General features: G+C 47.8%; 1 protein-coding gene across 5 annotated transcripts in view; it reads left to right on the top strand.

Moving 5' to 3' along the window:
- The window catches only part of MTOR (mechanistic target of rapamycin kinase), a 634,684-nt gene that overhangs the window by 603,783 nt on the left and 10,702 nt on the right, over positions 1-20,199 (top strand). For all 5 annotated transcript variants that reach the window (XM_063948692.1, XM_063948690.1, XM_063948689.1 and 2 more), the window contains exons 56-57: positions 270-350; positions 15,288-15,368. In XM_063948692.1, coding sequence (XP_063804762.1) covers positions 270-350; positions 15,288-15,368 — 162 coding nt within the window. The remainder of the gene's footprint in view (positions 1-269; positions 351-15,287; positions 15,369-20,199) is intronic.

Here is a 20,199-nt window from a genome sequence, read left to right as displayed (position 1 = left end):
ACTGTACTCCTCCAGGTCCCGTGTGTGCAGCACAGCGCCCGCTGTGCTACATGTAACATCACTTCTCCTGCCCCCACTGGTGACACCTACCCTTTGCACTAACAGCACAGACTTACAGCACAGGGGTGTAATGGTGACACTCCAGGACCTGTGTGTGCTGCATATAACATCACGTCCCCGGTAACTAGATTCCCGGCCATGCATGCCAGTCATTCTGTAGACAGTGAGGTGTAGTGTGTACTTAGCTGTGATCTTTGTGTTTTCCTCAGAAATGTTGGAGACTGTGGAGCTCGGGGAGACTGCACACAAGAAGCCGGGGAGCACCGTTCCGGAGTCTATCCATACATACAGTAAGTGCGCCGCTGACCCACCAACGTCCGAGTTATTCGGGAATCCGTGCAGATGAAATCTAGAAGCGCTGTAACGAGCAGGGGCTAATATGGCTTACATATCAATAAGATATCCCACTCCACTACCACAGTCCACTTCAGTCCTAACTCTCGCTATAGGGATTCCACTATCATCGTCTGTTATACTGTATACTCCACTACCACAGTCTACTTCAGTCCTGACTCTCGCTATATAGATTCCATCATCATCGTCTGTTATACTGTATACTCCACTACCACAGTCCACTTCAGTCCTAACTCTCGCTATAGGGATTCCACTATCATCGTCTGTTATACTGTATACTCCACTACCACAGTCCACTTCAGTCCTGACTCTCGCTATAGGGATTCCACTATCATCGTCTCTTATACTGTATACTCCACTACCACAGTCCACTTCAGTCCTAACTCTCGCTATAGGGATTCCACTATCATCGTCTGTTATACTGTATACTCCACTATCACAGTCCTCTTCAGCCCTAACTCTCGCTATAGGGATTCCACTATCATCGTCTGTTATACTGTATACTCCACTACCACAGTCCACTTCAGTCCTAACTCTCGCTATAGGGATTCCATTATCATCGTCTGTTATACTGTATACTCCACTACCACAGTCCACTTCAGTCCTAACTCTCGCTATAGGGATTCCATTATCATCGTCTGTTATACTGTATACTCCACTACCACAGTCCACTTCAGTCCTAACTCTCGCTATAGGGATTCCACTATCATCGTCTGTTATACTGTATACTCCACTACCACAGTCCACTTCAGTCCTAACTCTCGCTATAGGGATTCCATTATCATCGTCTGTTATACTGTATACTCCACTACCACAGTCCACTTCAGTCCTAACTCTCGCTATAGGGATTCCACTATCATCGTCTGTTATACTGTATACTCCACTATCACAGTCCTCTTCAGTCCTGACTCTCGCTATAGGGATTCCACTATCATCGTCTGTTATACTGTATACTCCACTATCACAGTCCTCTTCAGTCCTGACTCTCGCTATAGGGATTCCACTATCATCGTCTCTTATACTGTATACTCCACTATCACAGTCCTCTTCAGTCCTGACTCTCGCTATAGGGATTCCACTATCATCGTCTGTTATACTGTATACTCCACAATCACAGTCCTCTTCAGTCCTGTCTCTCGCTATAGGGATTCCACTATCATCGTCTCTTATACTGTATACTCCACTATCACAGTCCACTTCAGTCCTAACTCTCGCTATAGGGATTCCACTATCATCGTCTGTTATACTGTATACTCCACTACCACAGTCTACTTCAGTCCTGACTCTCGCTATATAGATTCCATCATCATCGTCTGTTATACTGTATACTCCACTACCACAGTCTACTTCAGTCCTGACTCTCGCTATATAGATTCCATCATCATCGTCTGTTATACTGTATACTCCACTACCACAGTCCACTTCAGTCCTGACTCTCGCTATAGGGATTCCACTATCATCGTCTCTTATACTGTATACTCCACTACCACAGTCCACTTCAGTCCTAACTCTCGCTATAGGGATTCCACTATCATCGTCTGTTATACTGTATACTCCACTATCACAGTCCTCTTCAGCCCTAACTCTCGCTATAGGGATTCCACTATCATCGTCTGTTATACTGTATACTCCACTACCACAGTCCACTTCAGTCCTAACTCTCGCTATAGGGATTCCATTATCATCGTCTGTTATACTGTATACTCCACTACCACAGTCCACTTCAGTCCTAACTCTCGCTATAGGGATTCCACTATCATCGTCTGTTATACTGTATACTCCACTACCACAGTCCACTTCAGTCCTAACTCTCGCTATAGGGATTCCATTATCATCGTCTGTTATACTGTATACTCCACTACCACAGTCCACTTCAGTCCTAACTCTCGCTATAGGGATTCCACTATCATCGTCTGTTATACTGTATACTCCACTATCACAGTCCTCTTCAGTCCTGACTCTCGCTATAGGGATTCCACTATCATCGTCTGTTATACTGTATACTCCACTATCACAGTCCTCTTCAGTCCTGACTCTCGCTATAGGGATTCCACTATCATCGTCTCTTATACTGTATACTCCACTATCACAGTCCTCTTCAGTCCTGACTCTCGCTATAGGGATTCCACTATCATCGTCTGTTATACTGTATACTCCACAATCACAGTCCTCTTCAGTCCTGTCTCTCGCTATAGGGATTCCACTATCATCGTCTCTTATACTGTATACTCCACTATCACAGTCCTCTTCAGTCCTGACTCTCGCTATAGGGATTCAACTATCATCGTCTGTTATACTGTATACTCCACAGTATTCTCAGATGGCAGTCAGTGTTTCTGATCTCAAATGCAAGAGAAGAAAGGACCGTGTTGCAATATTGCCACAAAAGAACATTAATTTCTCTAACGTCCTAGTGGATGCTGGGGACTCCGTAAGGACCATGGGGAATAGACGGGCTCCGCAGGAGACATGGGCACTTTAAGAAAGAATTTAGATTCTGGTGTGGTCTGGCTCCTCCCTCTATGTCCCTTCTCCAGACCTCAGTTTGAATCTGTGCCCGGACGAGCTGGGTGCTGTTCAGTGAGCTCTCCTGAGCTTGCTGTAAGAAAGTATTTTGTTAGGTTTTTTTATTTTCAGGGAGCTCTGCTGGCAACAGACTCCCTGCATCGTGGGACAGAGGGGAGAGAAGCAGCCCTACTCTCTGAAGATAGGTCCTGCTTCTTGGGCTACTGGACACCATAAGCTCCATAGGGATCGTACACAGGATCTCACCCTCGTCGTCCGATCCTAGAGCCGCGCCGCCGTCCCCCTCGCAGAGCCGGAAGACAGAAGCCGGGTGAAAGAAGCAAGAAGACTTCGAAATCGGCGGCAGAAGACTCCAGTCTTCACTGAGGTAACGCACAGCACTGCAGCTGTGCGCCATTGCTCCTACACTAAACCCACATACTCCGGTCACTGTAAGGGTGCAGGGGGGAGGGGGGGCGCGCCCTGGGCAGCAATTAGGACCTCTTTGGCAAAAGTTTGCATATATACAGTTGGGCACTGTATATATGTATGAGCCCCCGCCAAAAAATTGTATATTAAAGCGGGACAGAAGCCCGCCGCTGAGGGGGCGGGGCTTCTTCCTCAGCACTCACCAGCGCCATTTTTTCTCCACAGCTCCGCTGAGAGGAAGCTCCCCAGGCTCTCCCCTGCAGTTACACGGTAGAAGAGGGTAAAAAGAGAGGGGGGGGGGCACATAATTTGGCGCAAAAATCAATATAACAGCGACTACTGGGTTAACATTAAGTTACTGTGTTATTCCTGTATTATATAGCGCTGGGGTGTGTGCTGGCATACTCTCTCTCTGTCTCTCCAAAGGGCCTTGTGGGGGAACTGTCTTCAAAAAGAGCATTCCCTGTGTGTGTGTTGTGTGTCGGTACGCTTGTGTCGACATGTTTGACGAGGAAGGCTATGTGGAAACAGAGCGGGAGCAAATAAATGTGGTGTCTCCGCCGACGGCGCCGACACCTGATTGGATGGATATGTGGAAGGTTTTAAATGATAATGTTAATTCCTTGCTTAAAAGGTTGGATAAAGCTGAAACCTTAGGACAGTCAGGGTCTCAACCCGTGCCTGATCCTATGTCGCAGAGGCCGTCAGGGTCTCAGAAGCGCCCACTATCCCAAATTGTTGACACAGATACCGACATGGATTCTGACTCCAGTGTCGATTACGATGATGCAAAGTTACAGCCTAAATTGGCTAAATCCATCCGTTACATGATTATAGCAATGAAAGATGTGTTGCACATCACAGAGGAAACCCCAGTCCCTGACAAGAGGGTTCATATGTATGGGGGGAAAAAGGCAGATGGTGACCTTTCCCCCTTCACATGAGCTAAATGAGTTATGTGAAAAGGCTTGGGAATCTCCAGATAAAAAACTGCAGATTTCCAAACGGATGCTTATGGAGTATCCTTTCCCGCCAACGGACAGGTTACGCTGGGAATCCTCCCCTAGGGTGGACAAAGCTTTAACACGCTTATCCAAGAGGGTAGCCCTGCCGTCACAGGATACGGCCACCCTAAAAGATGCTGCGGATAGAAAGCAGGAGGGTACCCTGAAGTCCATTTATACACATTCAGGTACCTTACTAAGGCCGGCAATTGCGTCGGCCTGGGTGTGTAGTGCTGTAGCAGCATGGACGGATACCTTATCTGAGGAACTTGATACCTTAGACATGGATACTATATTAATAACCCTGGGGCATATAAAAGACGCTGTCCTATATATGAGAGATGCTCAAAGAGACATTAGCCTACTGGGCTCTAGAAAAAATGCTATGTCGACTTTCTGCCAGAAGGGTCCTGTGGACTCGGCAATGGACAGGTGATGCCGACTCAGAAAGGCACATGGAGGTTTTACCTTACACAAGGGTGAGGAATTGTTTGGGGAGGGTCTCTCGGACCTGGTCTCCACAGCTACTGCTGGAAAGTCAAATTTTTTGCCATATGTTTCCTCACAACCTAAGAAAGCACCGTATTACCAAATGCAGTCCTTTCGATAACAAAAAGGCAAGAAAGTCCGAGGTGCGTCCTTTCTTGCCAGAGGCAGGGGTAGAGGAAAGAAGCTGCACAATACAGCTAGTTCCCAGGAACAGAAGTCCTCCTCGGCTTCCACTAAATCCACAGCATGACGCTGGGGCTCCACAGGCGGAGCTAGGCCCGGTGGGGGCGCGTCTCCGAAATTTCAGCCACAAGTGGATTCACTCCCAGTTGGATCCCTGGGTAATAGAGATTGTGTCTCAGGGATACAAGCTGGAATTCGAAGAGATGCCCCCTCACCGATATCTCAAATCGGCCCTGCCAGCTTCCCCCCACGAGAGGGAAATAGTGTTAACTGCAATTCACAAATTGTATCTTCAACAGGTGGTGGTCAAGGTTCCCCTCCTTCAACAAGGAAAGGGTTATTATTTGACCATGTTTGTGGTACCGAAACCGGACGGTTCGGTCAGACCCAAATTGAATTTAAAATCCCTGAACATATACCTGAAAAGGTTCAAGTTCAAGATGGAATTGCTCAGAGCGGTCATCGCAAGCCTGGAAGGGGGGGATTTTATGGTGTCTCTGGACATAAAGGATGCATATCTTCATGTCCCCATTTATCCACCTCATCAGGCGTACCTCAGATTTGTGGTACAGGATTGTCATTACCAATTTCAGACGTTGCCGTTTGGTCTCTCCACGGCACCGAGAATATTTACCAAGGTAATGGCGGAAATGATGGTACTCCTGCGGAAGCAAGGGGTCACAATTATCCCATACTTGGACGATATCCTCATAAAGGCGAGGTCAAGAGAGCAGTTGCTGATCAGCGTAGCACGCTCTCTGGAAGTGTTATGACAACACGGCTGGATTCTAAATATTCCAAAGTCGCAGTTGATTCCTACGACTCGTCTGCCTTTCCTGGGCATGATTCTGGACACAGACCAGAAGAGGGTTTATCTCCCGATGGAGAAGGCTCAGGAACTCATGACACTGGTCAGAAACCTATTGAAACCAAAACAGGTGTCGGTGCATCACTGCACGCGAGTCCTGGGAAAGATGGTGGCATCATACGAGGCCATTCCCTTCGGCAGGTTCCATGCGAGGACCTTTCAATGGGATCTACTGGACAAATGGTCCGGATCACATCTTCAGATGCATCGGTTAATCACCCTATCCCCCAGGGCCAGGGTGTCTCTTCTGTGGTTGCTGCAGAGTGCTCACCTCCTCGAGGGCCGCAGATTCAGCATTCAGGACTGGGTCCTGGTGACCACGGATGCAAGCCACCGAGGGTGGGGGGCAGTCACACAGGGAAGAAATTTCCAAGGTCTGTGGTCAAGTCAGGAGACTTGCCTCCACATCAACATCCTGGAACTAAGGGCCATATACAACGCCCTTCGCCAAGCGGAGTCCCTACTTCGCGACCAACCGGTTCTGATTCAGTCAGACAACATCACCACAGTGGCTCATGTAAACCGCCAAGGCGGCACAAGGAGCAGGGTGGCGATGGTAGAAGCCACCAGAATTCTTCGCTGGGCGGAGAATCACGTAAGCGCACTGTCAGCAGTGTTCATTCCGGGAGTGGACAACTGGGAAGCAGACTTCCTCAGCAGGCACGACCTCCACCTGGGAGAATGGGTACTTCATCAAGAAGTCTTCACGCACGTTACAAGTTGGTGGGAACTGCCACAGGTGGACATGATGGCATCCCGCCTCAACAAAAAGCTACAGAAGTATTGCGCCAGGTCAAGAGACCCTCAGGCGATAGCTGTGGACGCACTGGTGATGCCGTGGGTGTTCCAGTCGGTTTATGTGTTGCCTCCTCTTCCTCTCATACCCAAGGTGCTGAGAATCATAAGAAAAAGAGGAGTGAGAACAATACTCATTGTTCCGGATTGGCCAAGAAGGACCTGGTATCCAGATCTGCAAGAAATGCTCACAGAGGACCCGTGGCCTCTGCCTCTAAGACAGGACTTGTTGCAACAGGGGCCCTGTCTGTTCCAAGACTTACCGCGGCTGCGTTTGACGGCATGGCGGTTGAATGCCGGATCCTAGCAGAAAAAGGCATTCCGGATGAGGTCATTCCTACGCTGATAAAGGCTAGGAAGGACGTGACGGCTCAACATTATCACCGTATATGGCGAAAATATGTTGCTTGGTATGAGGCCAGGAATGCCCCTACGGAGGAATTCCAGCTGGGCCGTTTCCTTCACTTCCTACAGTCGGGAGTGACTTTGGGCCTAAAATTGGGTTCCATTAAGGTCCAGATTTCGGCCCTATCCATTTTCTTTAAAAAAGAACTGGCTTCTATGCCTGAAGTTCAGACGTTTGTAAAGGGAGTGCTGCATATTTAGCCCCCTTTTGTGCCTCCAGTGGCACCTTGGGATCTTAACGTGGTGTTGAGTTTCCTGAAATCACACTGGTTTGAACCACTCAAGACGGTGGAATTGAAATATCTCACGTGGAAGGTGGTCATGCTATTAGCCTTGGCTTCGGCTAGGCGTGTGTCAGAGTTGGCGGCTTTGTCACATAAAAGCCCTTATCTGGTTTTCCATGCGGATAGAGCAGAATTGCGGACCCGCCCACAATTTCTGCCGAAAGTGGTTTCATTCTTTCATATAAACCAACCTATTGTGGTGCCTGTGGCTACTACTGACTTGGAGGTTTCCGAGTTACTGGATGTGGTCAGGGCTTTGAAGGTTTATGTAGCCAGAACGGCTAGGGTCAGGAAAGCAGAATCTTTGTTTATCCTGTATGCTTCCAACTAGCTTGGGGCGCCTGCTTCAAAGCAAACTATTGCTCGCTGGATCTGTAACACGATTCAGCAGGCTCATTCTGCGGCTGGATTGCCGCTGCCTAAATCAGTGAAAGCCCATTCCACAAGGAAGGTGGGCTCTTCTTGGGCGGCTGCCCGAGGGGTCTCTGCATTACAGCTTTGCCGAGCGGCTACTTGGTCAGGTTCAAACACCTTTGCAAAGTTCTACAAGTTTGATACCCTGGCTGAGGAGGACCTTGTGTTTGCTCATTCGGTGCTGCAGAGTCGTCCGCACTCTCCCGCCCGTTTGGGAGCTTTGGTATAATCCCCATGGTCCTTACGGAGTCCCCAGCATCCACTAGGACGTTAGAGAAAATAAGATTTTACTTACCGGTAAATCTATTTCTCGTAGTCCGTAGTGGATGCTGGGCGCCCATCCCAAGTGCGGACTTCTTCTGCAATACTTGTATATAGTTATTGCTTAAATAAGGGTTATGTTGTGGTTACATCAGGGTTGGTCTGATGCTCCGTTGTTGTTCATACTGTTAACTGGGTAAGTTTATCACAAGTTATATGGTGTGATTAGTGTGACTGGTATGAGTCTTACCCTGGATTCCAAAATCCTTTCCTTGTACTGTCAGCTCTTCCGGGCACAGTTTCTCTAACTGAGGTCTGGAGGAGGGGCATAGAGGGAGGAGCCAGTGCACACCAGTAGTACTAAATCTTTCTTAAAGTGCCCTGTCTCCTGCGGAGCCCGTCTATTCCCCATGGTCCTTACGGAGTCCCCAGCATCCACTACGGACTACGAGAAATAGATTTACCGGTAAGTAAAATCTTATTTTTCACATCACACTCGCATAAAAACAAAGGGGGGGATTCAGTCCTCATCGCTGCTGTCCGCAGGCGTTCCCAGGGCGGGTGTCTGATGTCCGCTCTGGCCCCGATCAGCCTGTTCTCATCGCACTGGAGGAGTAAGTCCTGGGCTGCGCACACAACGCACACAGTGGCGTTTGCAGCTCGGGGTACGCATGGGATCACACACTTGCACGGCGAATTTACACTCCCCTGGGGGCGGCGACTATATGAACGCGGGACAGCAAAGTCAGCAGCCCAGCGATCAGGTCTGAATCACCTCCAATATTAAAAGCATGTAAACCATTCAGTGGGTAGGGGTCACGTGGGACCCCCTACCTAGACTAACGTATATTCAGTGCCCCCGAGACGTATCTGACCCCATTGCTAGAGGGCCACGACCCCGTGAGATTCAGTGTTCCTCCACCTGCATGGTGGCTGGGGTATTCAGAACCTGCCCCGCACCCTATCTGTATGGGGGTGTATCACGTGGACAGTGCTGGGGCACTCTCTCTCCCAGCGTATATACAGCACTGTGCAGGTGTAACAACAAATAATGCTGCACAGTAAGAATGTTCTCTAAGTATTCATAGTTTTTTAGCAATGAACAAAATGCAAAGTTAATGATCAGTAGAGAAATGTAAAACTTATCAGTATTTGGGGGATGTAGTTATGTGACCGCCGGACACAGTACCTCCCCCTACATCCCGCCCCCTCACTATCCTGACTGCCGGCATGACAACCAACAGGGATTATTCTCAACACCCTTAGTGTGGGAATTGACCGGTGGAGGTCTCCTGACTGGCGGCCACGCATACCACACCCAGTAATTGCTCCTTTAAAAAAACATTTGAGATCGTCCAACATCCCACACCTCCGGCGATTGTGGACTCCATTATATCCCGCCGATTGTCTTCAGAACAGCATCAATTCTTCTAGGTACACTTGCACACAGTCAGGGATTTTGTAGGATTATAGTCAGGTGGATGATTAACCAATCATACCAAACAGGTGATAATGATCATCATATGTAGGTTGAAACACAGTCATTAACTGAAACAGAAACAGCTGTGTAGGTGGATTAAAACTGGGTGAGGAACAGCCAAACTCTGCTACAAAGGTGAGGTTGTGGCAGGTGGTTTCATGTCACAGGTCATACACCATGGCAAGACTGAGCACAGCAACAAGACGCAGGGTAGTTATACTGCATCAGCCAGGTCTCTCCCAAGCAGACCAGGGTTTCTAGATGTGCTGTTCAAGCTCTTGAAAAAGCGCAAAGAAACGGGAACGTTGAGGACCATGGACGCAGCGGTTGGCCAGGGAACCTTGTGCATCAGAGGACATACTTACTTCCCCTGGAAATCGTGTTATGATTTTCCCCAGGAGTGCAGCGAAATGACAGTCCAGGTGATTGCAATGATACAAAACATGAGTTTATTTAGGAAGAACACAGGAGGCAGGAAATGGAGGTAAAGGTGGGGTGATGCTGATATACATAGACAAGGCATGTAATCACAGATGTAGCATGGTGATTAGCAAACAAGACATTACTAAAGAGAGAGCAGCCAGCTACAGACTGAACTACAGATGTAGCCATGCTCATCGATGCTCCGTGTGGCGTGTTGTGCGAAAAAACTAGTCGCATTACGCGTGCCTGCGCCTTGTCACAGCGTGGTGTATTCAGCCACAGTGGAATGAAGTAAGTCTCCATCGGGTGCAATACTGGTGTTTGTCCACCAGGTGTCGCTTTTGAAAACCTCCATTGCACATGTGTGATGTAGCTTTCATTCTAGCACCCTGCACCTTTCAAAACACGTGCAGTTCCTCTTTCCTGCCTGGGGTGGCGCTCTCTGCTCTGGTGCTTCTCAGCACATTTTGGACTGTATTTTTGTGCTGAGATACCGAGCAGAGTGTTCTGAGAAGCACCAGAGCAGAGAGTGACACCCCAGGCAGGAAAGAGGACCTGCATGTGTTTTGAAAGGTGCAGGGTGCTAGAATGAACACTAGTGATGTCTCTAATGTAAAATCAAATGATTCTTGTAGTTTAAGAACTGCTTTTTTACATGATCTCTACATTAATCAGATATGTGAACACAGAAAACGATGGACTCCGCGTCTCTGATGCACAGCTCTCTACAAGAAATCATTACAATCATCGATGGAGCTGGGACACAGCACTATAAATAAACGTACAATGAGCGACATCACTATGTCACTGCCGCAGTCAGTCACCAGTCTCCATAGCCCTCTGGGCATAGTGGTATCACTGATGGTTCCCATGCCCGTGAGCTAGATTTGGGGCGAGTGAGCCTTCAGTGGCCAAGCAGCTCTAGGAATGGAATGACAAGTGAACCAGGATGAATGGCAGGTGATAGATGGTGGTTATCAGATTGGGGGGCAGATGTATTAAGCCTGGAGAAGTGATAAAGTAGTGATAACGCACCAGCCAATCAGCTCCAATATGTAAAGTGATAGGAGCTGATTGGCTGGTGCATTATCTCCTTCCACTTATCACTTCTAAAGGTTTAATACATCTGCCCCAAAGTCCAGAACAAGAAATATTGCAGAAAAGTATATAATAATAATAACAACCAGGTCCAGGCACAAAAACACAGGGTTGGTATGAAACCCAATCCTTGCCGTGGTGACCCTTGCCGTGGTGACCCTTGCCGTGGTGACCCTTGCCGTGGTGACCCTTGCCGCGGTGACCCTTGCCGTGGTGACCCTTGCCGTGGTGCAGGATATGGCGGAATACAGGAACAGAGTCCAGGAAACACATTGCAGCCACCTCTTCCTCTAAGACCAGAAACAGCAATTAGCAGCCCTGAGTTCTGGAACCTATCAGGAGGAGATGTCAGGTGTTGTCCATGTTGGTAATTATTGATTAATTATCACCTAGCCACATCACAGAGTCAGGAGGGTAGCACCTCAGGTAAGACGAGAGGCCCATACACATTAGAAGACTTGGAAGATGAGCGATTTCCCCTGACAGACTAGATTGAGCGCACATTGAGCGATTTTACAGACTATCTGAACGACGAACGATCTGGGATAGAGCTGCCTGCATGGACGACTGACGTCCCGCTTCAAACGACCACAGGTGCGCACGTCGTTCAGCGTTTGCTATGTACACACTATAACTATCTGATCGTTCACAACCGTCGATATTGCTCATATCTAAGGGAAAAATCTTCTAGTGTGTATGGGCCTTTATACAACAGTCAAAGAAAGAGGCCTGATGACCCCTAGTGGCAGAGATACATACTACAAGAAAACAGAACAGACACGTGTAACAAATCAGAAGAGGTCCAACACTGCCATCAGAAACCAGTGGGTCTCCGGTACACCCATCTACTGCTCGGAGAAGTCTGTCCAGAAGTGGTCTTCGTGGAAGAATTGCGGCCAAACAAGGCCAAGCGACTCGACTATGCACGAGAACATAGGCACTGGGCTGCAGAAAAATGGCGGCAGGTGCTCTGGACTGATGAGTGAACATGTGACGTATTTGGCAGTAACAGAAGGAAGTTTGTTCACGAAAGGGCTGGAGAGCGATATAATAATCAGTGTCTGCAGACGAGTGAAGTCTGGGGCTGCATTTCAGCACATGGATTTGGTCAGGATTACTGGTGTCCTCAGTACTGAGAAATACAAGCATGTACTTATCCATCATGCAGTACCATCAGAGAGGCATCTGATTGGCTCCAAATTTATTCTGCAGCAGCACAGCGGCCCCAAATATACAGCCAATGTCATCAAGGACTATCTTCAGCATAAAGAAGAACAAGGAGTCCTGGAAGTGATGATATGGCCCCCACAGAGCCCTGATCTCAACATCAGCAGGTCTGTCTGGGATTACATGAAGAGACAGAAGGATTTGAGCATGCCTACATCCACAGAAGATCTGAGGTCAGGTTTCCAAGATGTTTGGAACAACTTCCCTGACGAGTTCCTCCCAAAAAATGTGTGCAAGTGTACCTAGAAGCATTGATGCTGTTCTGAAGACAAAGGGTGGTCCCACCAAATATTGATTTGATTTAGATTTCTTTTCTGTTTGTTAACTTTGCATTTTGTTAATTGATAAAGATAAATTATTAACGCTTCTATTTTTAAAGCATTCTTACTTTGTGCAATTTTTCCACACCTGCCTAAAACTTTTGCACAGTACTGTACATGAGAACCTCTTATTGGTGGTGGCACGGGACTTGTTCAGTCTATAACTATGTTGGGGATGTTTATTCCACTGCATCCAGCTCTGCTGGACTTCTTAGTTACCCCCAACACGAGGAACGGCTTCCTGGTAAGAGGGTCAGATGCTACATGACCACCAAGTGCACAAAGTTGCTACAACTAAGCTGACTTCTGCTGGGGTGTATTTCCCCATTCACTCTCTGTAAGCATGCATTGAGTGTGTACACCAGCTGTGGGAATGGATTGGGTAACTTGGGTCCTGCAGGAGGTATGACGTGGACCTCTGTCCTATTCATAGGCTGGAGTGACTGATAATAGCTCCGCCTCTTCATAGATAGGTAGCTTGGGTCCTGCAGGAGGTATGACGTGGACCTATGTCCTATTCATAGGCTGGAGTGACTGATAATAGCTCTGCCTCTTCTTCAAAGGTAGGTAGCTTGGGTCTTGCAGGAGTTATGATGGGGACCTCTGTCCTATTCTTAGGCTGGAGTGACTGATAATAGCTCCGCCTCTTCATAGGTAGGTAGTTTGGGTCCTGCAGGAGGTATGACGTGGACCTATGTCCTATTCATAGGCTATAGTGACTGATAGCTCCGCCTCTTCATAGGTAGGTAGCTTGGGTTCTGCAGGAGGTATGACGTGGACCTATGTCCTATTCATAGGCTGGAGTGACTGATAGCTCTGCCTCTTCATAGGTAGCTAGTTTGGGTCCTGTAGGAGGTATGACGTGGACCTCTGTCCTATTCATAGGCTGGAGTGACTGATAGCTCCGCCTCTTCTTCATAGGTAGGTAGCTTGAGTACTGTAGGAGGTATGACGTAGACCTCTGTCCTATTCATAGGCTGGAGTGACTGATAATAGCTCTGCCTCTTCTTTATAGGTAGGTAATTGGGTCCTGTAGGAGGTATGATATGGACCTCTGTCCTATTCATAGGCTGGAGTGACTGATAATAGCTCTGCCTCTTCTTCATAGGTAGGTAGCTTGGTTCCTGTAGGAGGTATGACGTGGACCTCTGTCCTATTCGTAGGCTGGAGTGACTGATAGCTCTGCCTCTTCATAGGTAGGTAGCTTGGGTCCTGTAGGAGGTATGACGGGGACCTCTGTCCTATTCGTAGGCTGGAGTGACTGATAGCTCCGCCTCTTCTTCATAGGTAGGTAGCTTGGGTCTTGCAGGAGGTATGACGGGGACCTCTATCCTATTCATAGGCTGGAGTGACTGATAGCTCCTCCTCCTCTTCATAGGTAGGTAGCTTGGGTCTTGCAGGAGGTATGACGGGGACCTCTGTCCTATTCATAGGCTGGAGTGACTGATAGCTCCTCCTCTTCTTCATAGGTAGGTAGCTTGGGTCTTGCAGGAGGTATGACGGGGACCTCTGTCCTATTCATAGGCTGGAGTGACTGATAGCTCTGCCTCTTCTTCATAGGTAGGTAGCTTGGGTCTTGCAGGAGGTATGACGTGGACCTCTGTCCTATTTATAGGCTGGAGTGACTGATAGCTCTGCCTCTTCTTCATAGGTAGGTAGCTTGGGTCCTGTAGGAGGTATGACGTGGACCTCTGTCCTATTCATAGGCTGGAGTGACTGATAGCTCTGCCTCTTCTTCATAGATGGGTAGCTTGGGTCCTGTAGGAGGTATGACATGGACCTTTGTCCTATTCATAGGCTGGAGTGACTGATAGCTCTGCCTCTTCTTCATAGATGGGTAGCTTGGGTCCTGTAGGAGGTATGACGTGGACCTCTGTCCTATTCATAGGCTGGAGTGACTGATAGCTCTGCCTCTTCTTCATAGATGGGTAGCTTGGGTCCTGTAGGAGGTATGACATGGACCTCTGTCCTATTCATAGGCTGGAGTGACTGATAGCTCCGCCTCTTCTTCATAGGTAGGTAGCTTGGGTCTTGCAGGAGGTATGACGTGGACCTCTGTCCTAGTCATAGGCTGGAGTGACTGATAGCTCCGCCTCTTCTTCATAGGTAGGTAGCTTGGGTCCTGTAGGAGGTATGACGTGGACCTCTGTCCTATTTATAGGCTGGAGTGACTGATAGCTCCGCCTCTTCTTCATAGGTAGGTAGCTTGGGTCCTGTAGGAGGTATGACGTGGACCTCTGTCCTATTTATAGGCTGGAGTGACTGATAGCTCCGCCTCTTCTTCATAGGTAGGTAGCTTGGGTCCTGTAGGAGGTATGACGTGGACCTCTGTCCTATTCATAGGCTGGAGTGACTGATAGCTCCGCCTCTTCTTCATAGGTAGGTAGCTTGGGTCCTGTAGGAGGTATGACGTGGACCTCTGTCCTATTTATAGGCTTTGTGTAGAGAATATGCAGATTAAGGGAGAGTATTTTAGTGAATGTTGATGTTGGATTGTTTGTGTCAGAGGTTCCCTGACAGTCCAGGTTTTAAGGCTATGCATGGCTCACCACCGATGGGTAAATCTAATTGACGTGTGGCCATGCATGGATATACCGTTAGGGCGCTGTGAGGACCACGTTTGGGAACCTTGTGAATTGGACGTCCCTGTGCTTCTGGAATATAACATCTGCTTCTTTATCCTTGCAGTCGGTGATTGTTTGGTTCAGCCGGAAGCTTTGAATAAAAAAGCTATACAGATTATTAACCGGGTGCGAGATAAACTGACAGGTAAGTGATGGCTATTGTGTGATCCCACAGTCACCCCGTGCTGTCATGTAATGTAGCCGCAATGCTTTATGTCCTATATACTGCACTGTACAGTCACCCCGTGCTGTCATGTAATGTAGCCGCAATGCTTTATGTCCTATATACTGCACTGTACAGTCACCCCGTGCTGTCATGTAATGTAGCCGCAATGCTTTATGTCCTATATACTGCACTGTACAGTCACCCCGTGCTGTCATGTAATGTAGCCGCAATGCTTTATGTCCTATATACTGCACTGTACAGTCACCCCGTGCTGTCATGTAATGTAGCCGCAATGCTTTATGTCCTATATACTGCACTGTACAGTCACCCCGTGCTGTCATGTAATGTAGCCGCAATGCTTTATGTCCTATATACTGCACTGTACAGTCACCCCGTGCTGTCATGTAATGTAGCCGCAATGCTTTATGTCCTATATACTGCACTGTACAGTCACCCCGTGCTGTCATGTAATGTAGCCGCAATGCTTTATGTCCTATATACTGCACTGTACAGTCACCCCGTGCTGTCATGTAATGTAGCCGCAATGCTTTATGTCCTATATACTGCACTGTACAGTCACCCCGTGCTGTCATGTAATGTAGCCGCAATGCTTTATGTCCTATATACTGCACTGTACAGTCACCCCGTGCTGTCATGTAATGTAGCCGCAATGCTTTATGTCCTATATACTGCACTGTACAGTCACCCCGTGCTGTCATGTAATGTAGCCGCAATGCTTTATGTCCTATATACTGCACTGTACAGTCACCCCGTGCTGTCATGTAATGTAGCCGCAATGCTCTATGTCCTATATACTGCACTGTACAGTCACCCCGTGCTGTCATGTAATGTAGCCGCAATGCTTTATGTCCTATATACTGCACTGTACAGTCACCCCGTGCTGTCATGTAATGTAGCCGCAATGCTTTATGTCCTATATACTGCACTGTACAGTCACCCCGTGCTGTCATGTAATGTAGCCGCAATGCTTTATGTCCTATATACTGCACTGTACAGTCACCCCGTGCTGTCATGTAATGTAGCCGCAATGCTTTATGTCCTATATACTGCACTGTACAGTCACCCCGTGCTGTCATGTAATGTAGCCGCAATGCTTTATGTCCTATATACTGCACTGTACAGTCACCCCGTGCTGTCATGTGATGTAGCCGCAATGCTTTATGTCCTATATACTGCACTGTACAGTCAGCCCGTGCTGTCATGTGATGTAGCCGCAATGCTTTATGTCCTATATACTGCACTGTACAGTCACCCCGTGCTGTCATGTAATGTAGCCGCAATGCTTTATGTCCTATATACTGCACTGTACAGTCAGCCCGTGCTGTCATGTAATGTAGCCGCAATGCTTTATGTCCTATATACTGCACTGTACAGTCACCCCGTGCTGTCATGTAATGTAGCCGCAATGCTCTATGTCCTATATACTGCACTGTACAGTCACCCCGTGCTGTCATGTAATGTAGCCGCAATGCTTTATGTCCTATATACTGCACTGTACAGTCACCCCGTGCTGTCATGTAATGTAGCCGCAATGCTTTATGTCCTATATACTGCACTGTACAGTCACCCCGTGCTGTCATGTAATGTAGCCGCAATGCTTTATGTCCTATATACTGCACTGTACAGTCACCCCGTGCTGTCATGTAATGTAGCCGCAATGCTTTATGTCCTATATACTGCACTGTACAGTCACCCCGTGCTGTCATGTAATGTAGCCGCAATGCTTTATGTCCTATATACTGCACTGTACAGTCACCCCGTGCTGTCATGTAATGTAGCCGCAATGCTCTATGTCCTATATACTGCACTGTACAGTCACCCCGTGCTGTCATGTAATGTAGCCGCAATGCTTTATGTCCTATATACTGCACTGTACAGTCACCCCGTGCTGTCATGTAATGTAGCCGCAATGCTTTATGTCCTATATACTGCACTGTACAGTCACCCCGTGCTGTCATGTAATGTAGCCGCAATGCTTTATGTCCTATATACTGCACTGTACAGTCACCCCGTGCTGTCATGTAATGTAGCCGCAATGCTTTATGTCCTATATACTGCACTGTACAGTCACCCCGTGCTGTCATGTAATGTAGCCGCAATGCTTTATGTCCTATATACTGCACTGTACAGTCACCCCGTGCTGTCATGTAATGTAGCCGCAATGCTTTATGTCCTATATACTGCACTGTACAGTCACCCCGTGCTGTCATGTAATGTAGCCGCAATGCTTTATGTCCTATATACTGCACTGTACAGTCACCCCGTGCTGTCATGTAATGTAGCCGCAATGCTTTATGTCCTATATACTGCACTGTACAGTCACCCCGTGCTGTCATGTAATGTAGCCGCAATGCTTTATGTCCTATATACTGCACTGTACAGTCACCCCGTGCTGTCATGTAATGTAGCCGCAATGCTTTATGTCCTATATACTGCACTGTACAGTCACCCCGTGCTGTCATGTAATGTAGCCGCAATGCTTTATGTCCTATATACTGCACTGTACAGTCACCCCGTGCTGTCATGTAATGTAGCCGCAATGCTTTATGTCCTATATACTGCACTGTACAGTCACCCCGTGCTGTCATGTAATGTAGCCGCAATGCTTTATGTCCTATATACTGCACTGTACAGTCACCCCGTGCTGTCATGTAATGTAGCCGCAATGCTTTATGTCCTATATACTGCACTGTACAGTCACCCCGTGCTGTCATGTAATGTAGCCGCAATGCTTTATGTCCTATATACTGCACTGTACAGTCACCCCGTGCTGTCATGTAATGTAGCCGCAATGCTTTATGTCCTATATACTGCACTGTACAGTCACCCCGTGCTGTCATGTAATGTAGCCGCAATGCTTTATGTCCTATATACTGCACTGTACAGTCACCCCGTGCTGTCATGTAATGTAGCCGCAATGCTTTATGTCCTATATACTGCACTGTACAGTCACCCCGTGCTGTCATGTAATGTAGCCGCAATGCTTTATGTCCTATATACTGCACTGTACAGTCACCCCGTGCTGTCATGTAATGTAGCCGCAATGCTTTATGTCCTATATACTGCACTGTACAGTCACCCCGTGCTGTCATGTAATGTAGCCGCAATGCTTTATGTCCTATATACTGCACTGTACAGTCACCCCGTGCTGTCATGTAATGTAGCCGCAATGCTTTATGTCCTATATACTGCACTGTACAGTCACCCCGTGCTGTCATGTAATGTAGCCGCAATGCTTTATGTCCTATATACTGCACTGTACAGTCACCCCGTGCTGTCATGTAATGTAGCCGCAATGCTTTATGTCCTATATACTGCACTGTACAGTCACCCCGTGCTGTCATGTAATGTAGCCGCAATGCTTTATGTCCTATATACTGCACTGTACAGTCACCCCGTGCTGTCATGTAATGTAGCCGCAATGCTTTATGTCCTATATACTGCACTGTACAGTCACCCCGTGCTGTCATGTAATGTAGCCGCAATGCTTTATGTCCTATATACTGCACTGTACAGTCACCCCGTGCTGTCATGTAATGTAGCCGCAATGCTTTATGTCCTATATACTGCACTGTACAGTCACCCCGTGCTGTCATGTAATGTAGCCGCAATGCTTTATGTCCTATATACTGCACTGTACAGTCACCCCGTGCTGTCATGTAATGTAGCCGCAATGCTTTATGTCCTATATACTGCACTGTACAGTCACCCCGTGCTGTCATGTAATGTAGCCGCAATGCTTTATGTCCTATATACTGCACTGTACAGTCACCCCGTGCTGTCATGTAATGTAGCCGCAATGCTTTATGTCCTATATACTGCACTGTACAGTCACCCCGTGCTGTCATGTAATGTAGCCGCAATGCTTTATGTCCTATATACTGCACTGTACAGTCACCCCGTGCTGTCATGTAATGTAGCCGCAATGCTTTATGTCCTATATACTGCACTGTACAGTCACCCCGTGCTGTCATGTAATGTAGCCGCAATGCTTTATGTCCTATATACTGCACTGTACAGTCACCCCGTGCTGTCATGTAATGTAGCCGCAATGCTTTATGTCCTATATACTGCACTGTACAGTCACCCCGTGCTGTCATGTAATGTAGCCGCAATGCTTTATGTCCTATATACTGCACTGTACAGTCACCCCGTGCTGTCATGTAATGTAGCCGCAATGCTTTATGTCCTATATACTGCACTGTACAGTCACCCCGTGCTGTCATGTAATGTAGCCGCAATGCTTTATGTCCTATATACTGCACTGTACAGTCACCCCGTGCTGTCATGTAATGTAGCCGCAATGCTTTATGTCCTATATACTGCACTGTACAGTCACCCCGTGCTGTCATGTAATGTAGCCGCAATGCTTTATGTCCTATATACTGCACTGTACAGTCACCCCGTGCTGTCATGTAATGTAGCCGCAATGCTTTATGTCCTATATACTGCACTGTACAGTCACCCCGTGCTGTCATGTAATGTAGCCGCAATGCTTTATGTCCTATATACTGCACTGTACAGTCACCCCGTGCTGTCATGTAATGTAGCCGCAATGCTTTATGTCCTATATACTGCACTGTACAGTCACCCCGTGCTGTCATGTAATGTAGCCGCAATGCTCTATGTCCTATATACTGCACTGTACAGTCACCCCGTGCTGTCATGTAATGTAGCCGCAATGCTTTATGTCCTATATACTGCACTGTACAGTCACCCCGTGCTGTCATGTAATGTAGCCGCAATGCTTTATGTCCTATATACTGCACTGTACAGTCACCCCGTGCTG

Source organism: Pseudophryne corroboree (assembly GCF_028390025.1).
Source record: "Pseudophryne corroboree isolate aPseCor3 chromosome 10 unlocalized genomic scaffold, aPseCor3.hap2 SUPER_10_unloc_2, whole genome shotgun sequence".
NCBI classification, from domain to species: domain Eukaryota; kingdom Metazoa; phylum Chordata; class Amphibia; order Anura; family Myobatrachidae; genus Pseudophryne; species Pseudophryne corroboree.
The sequence above is the reverse complement of the archived record's forward strand: the minus strand, read 5'-3'. Positions and strand labels throughout refer to the sequence as shown.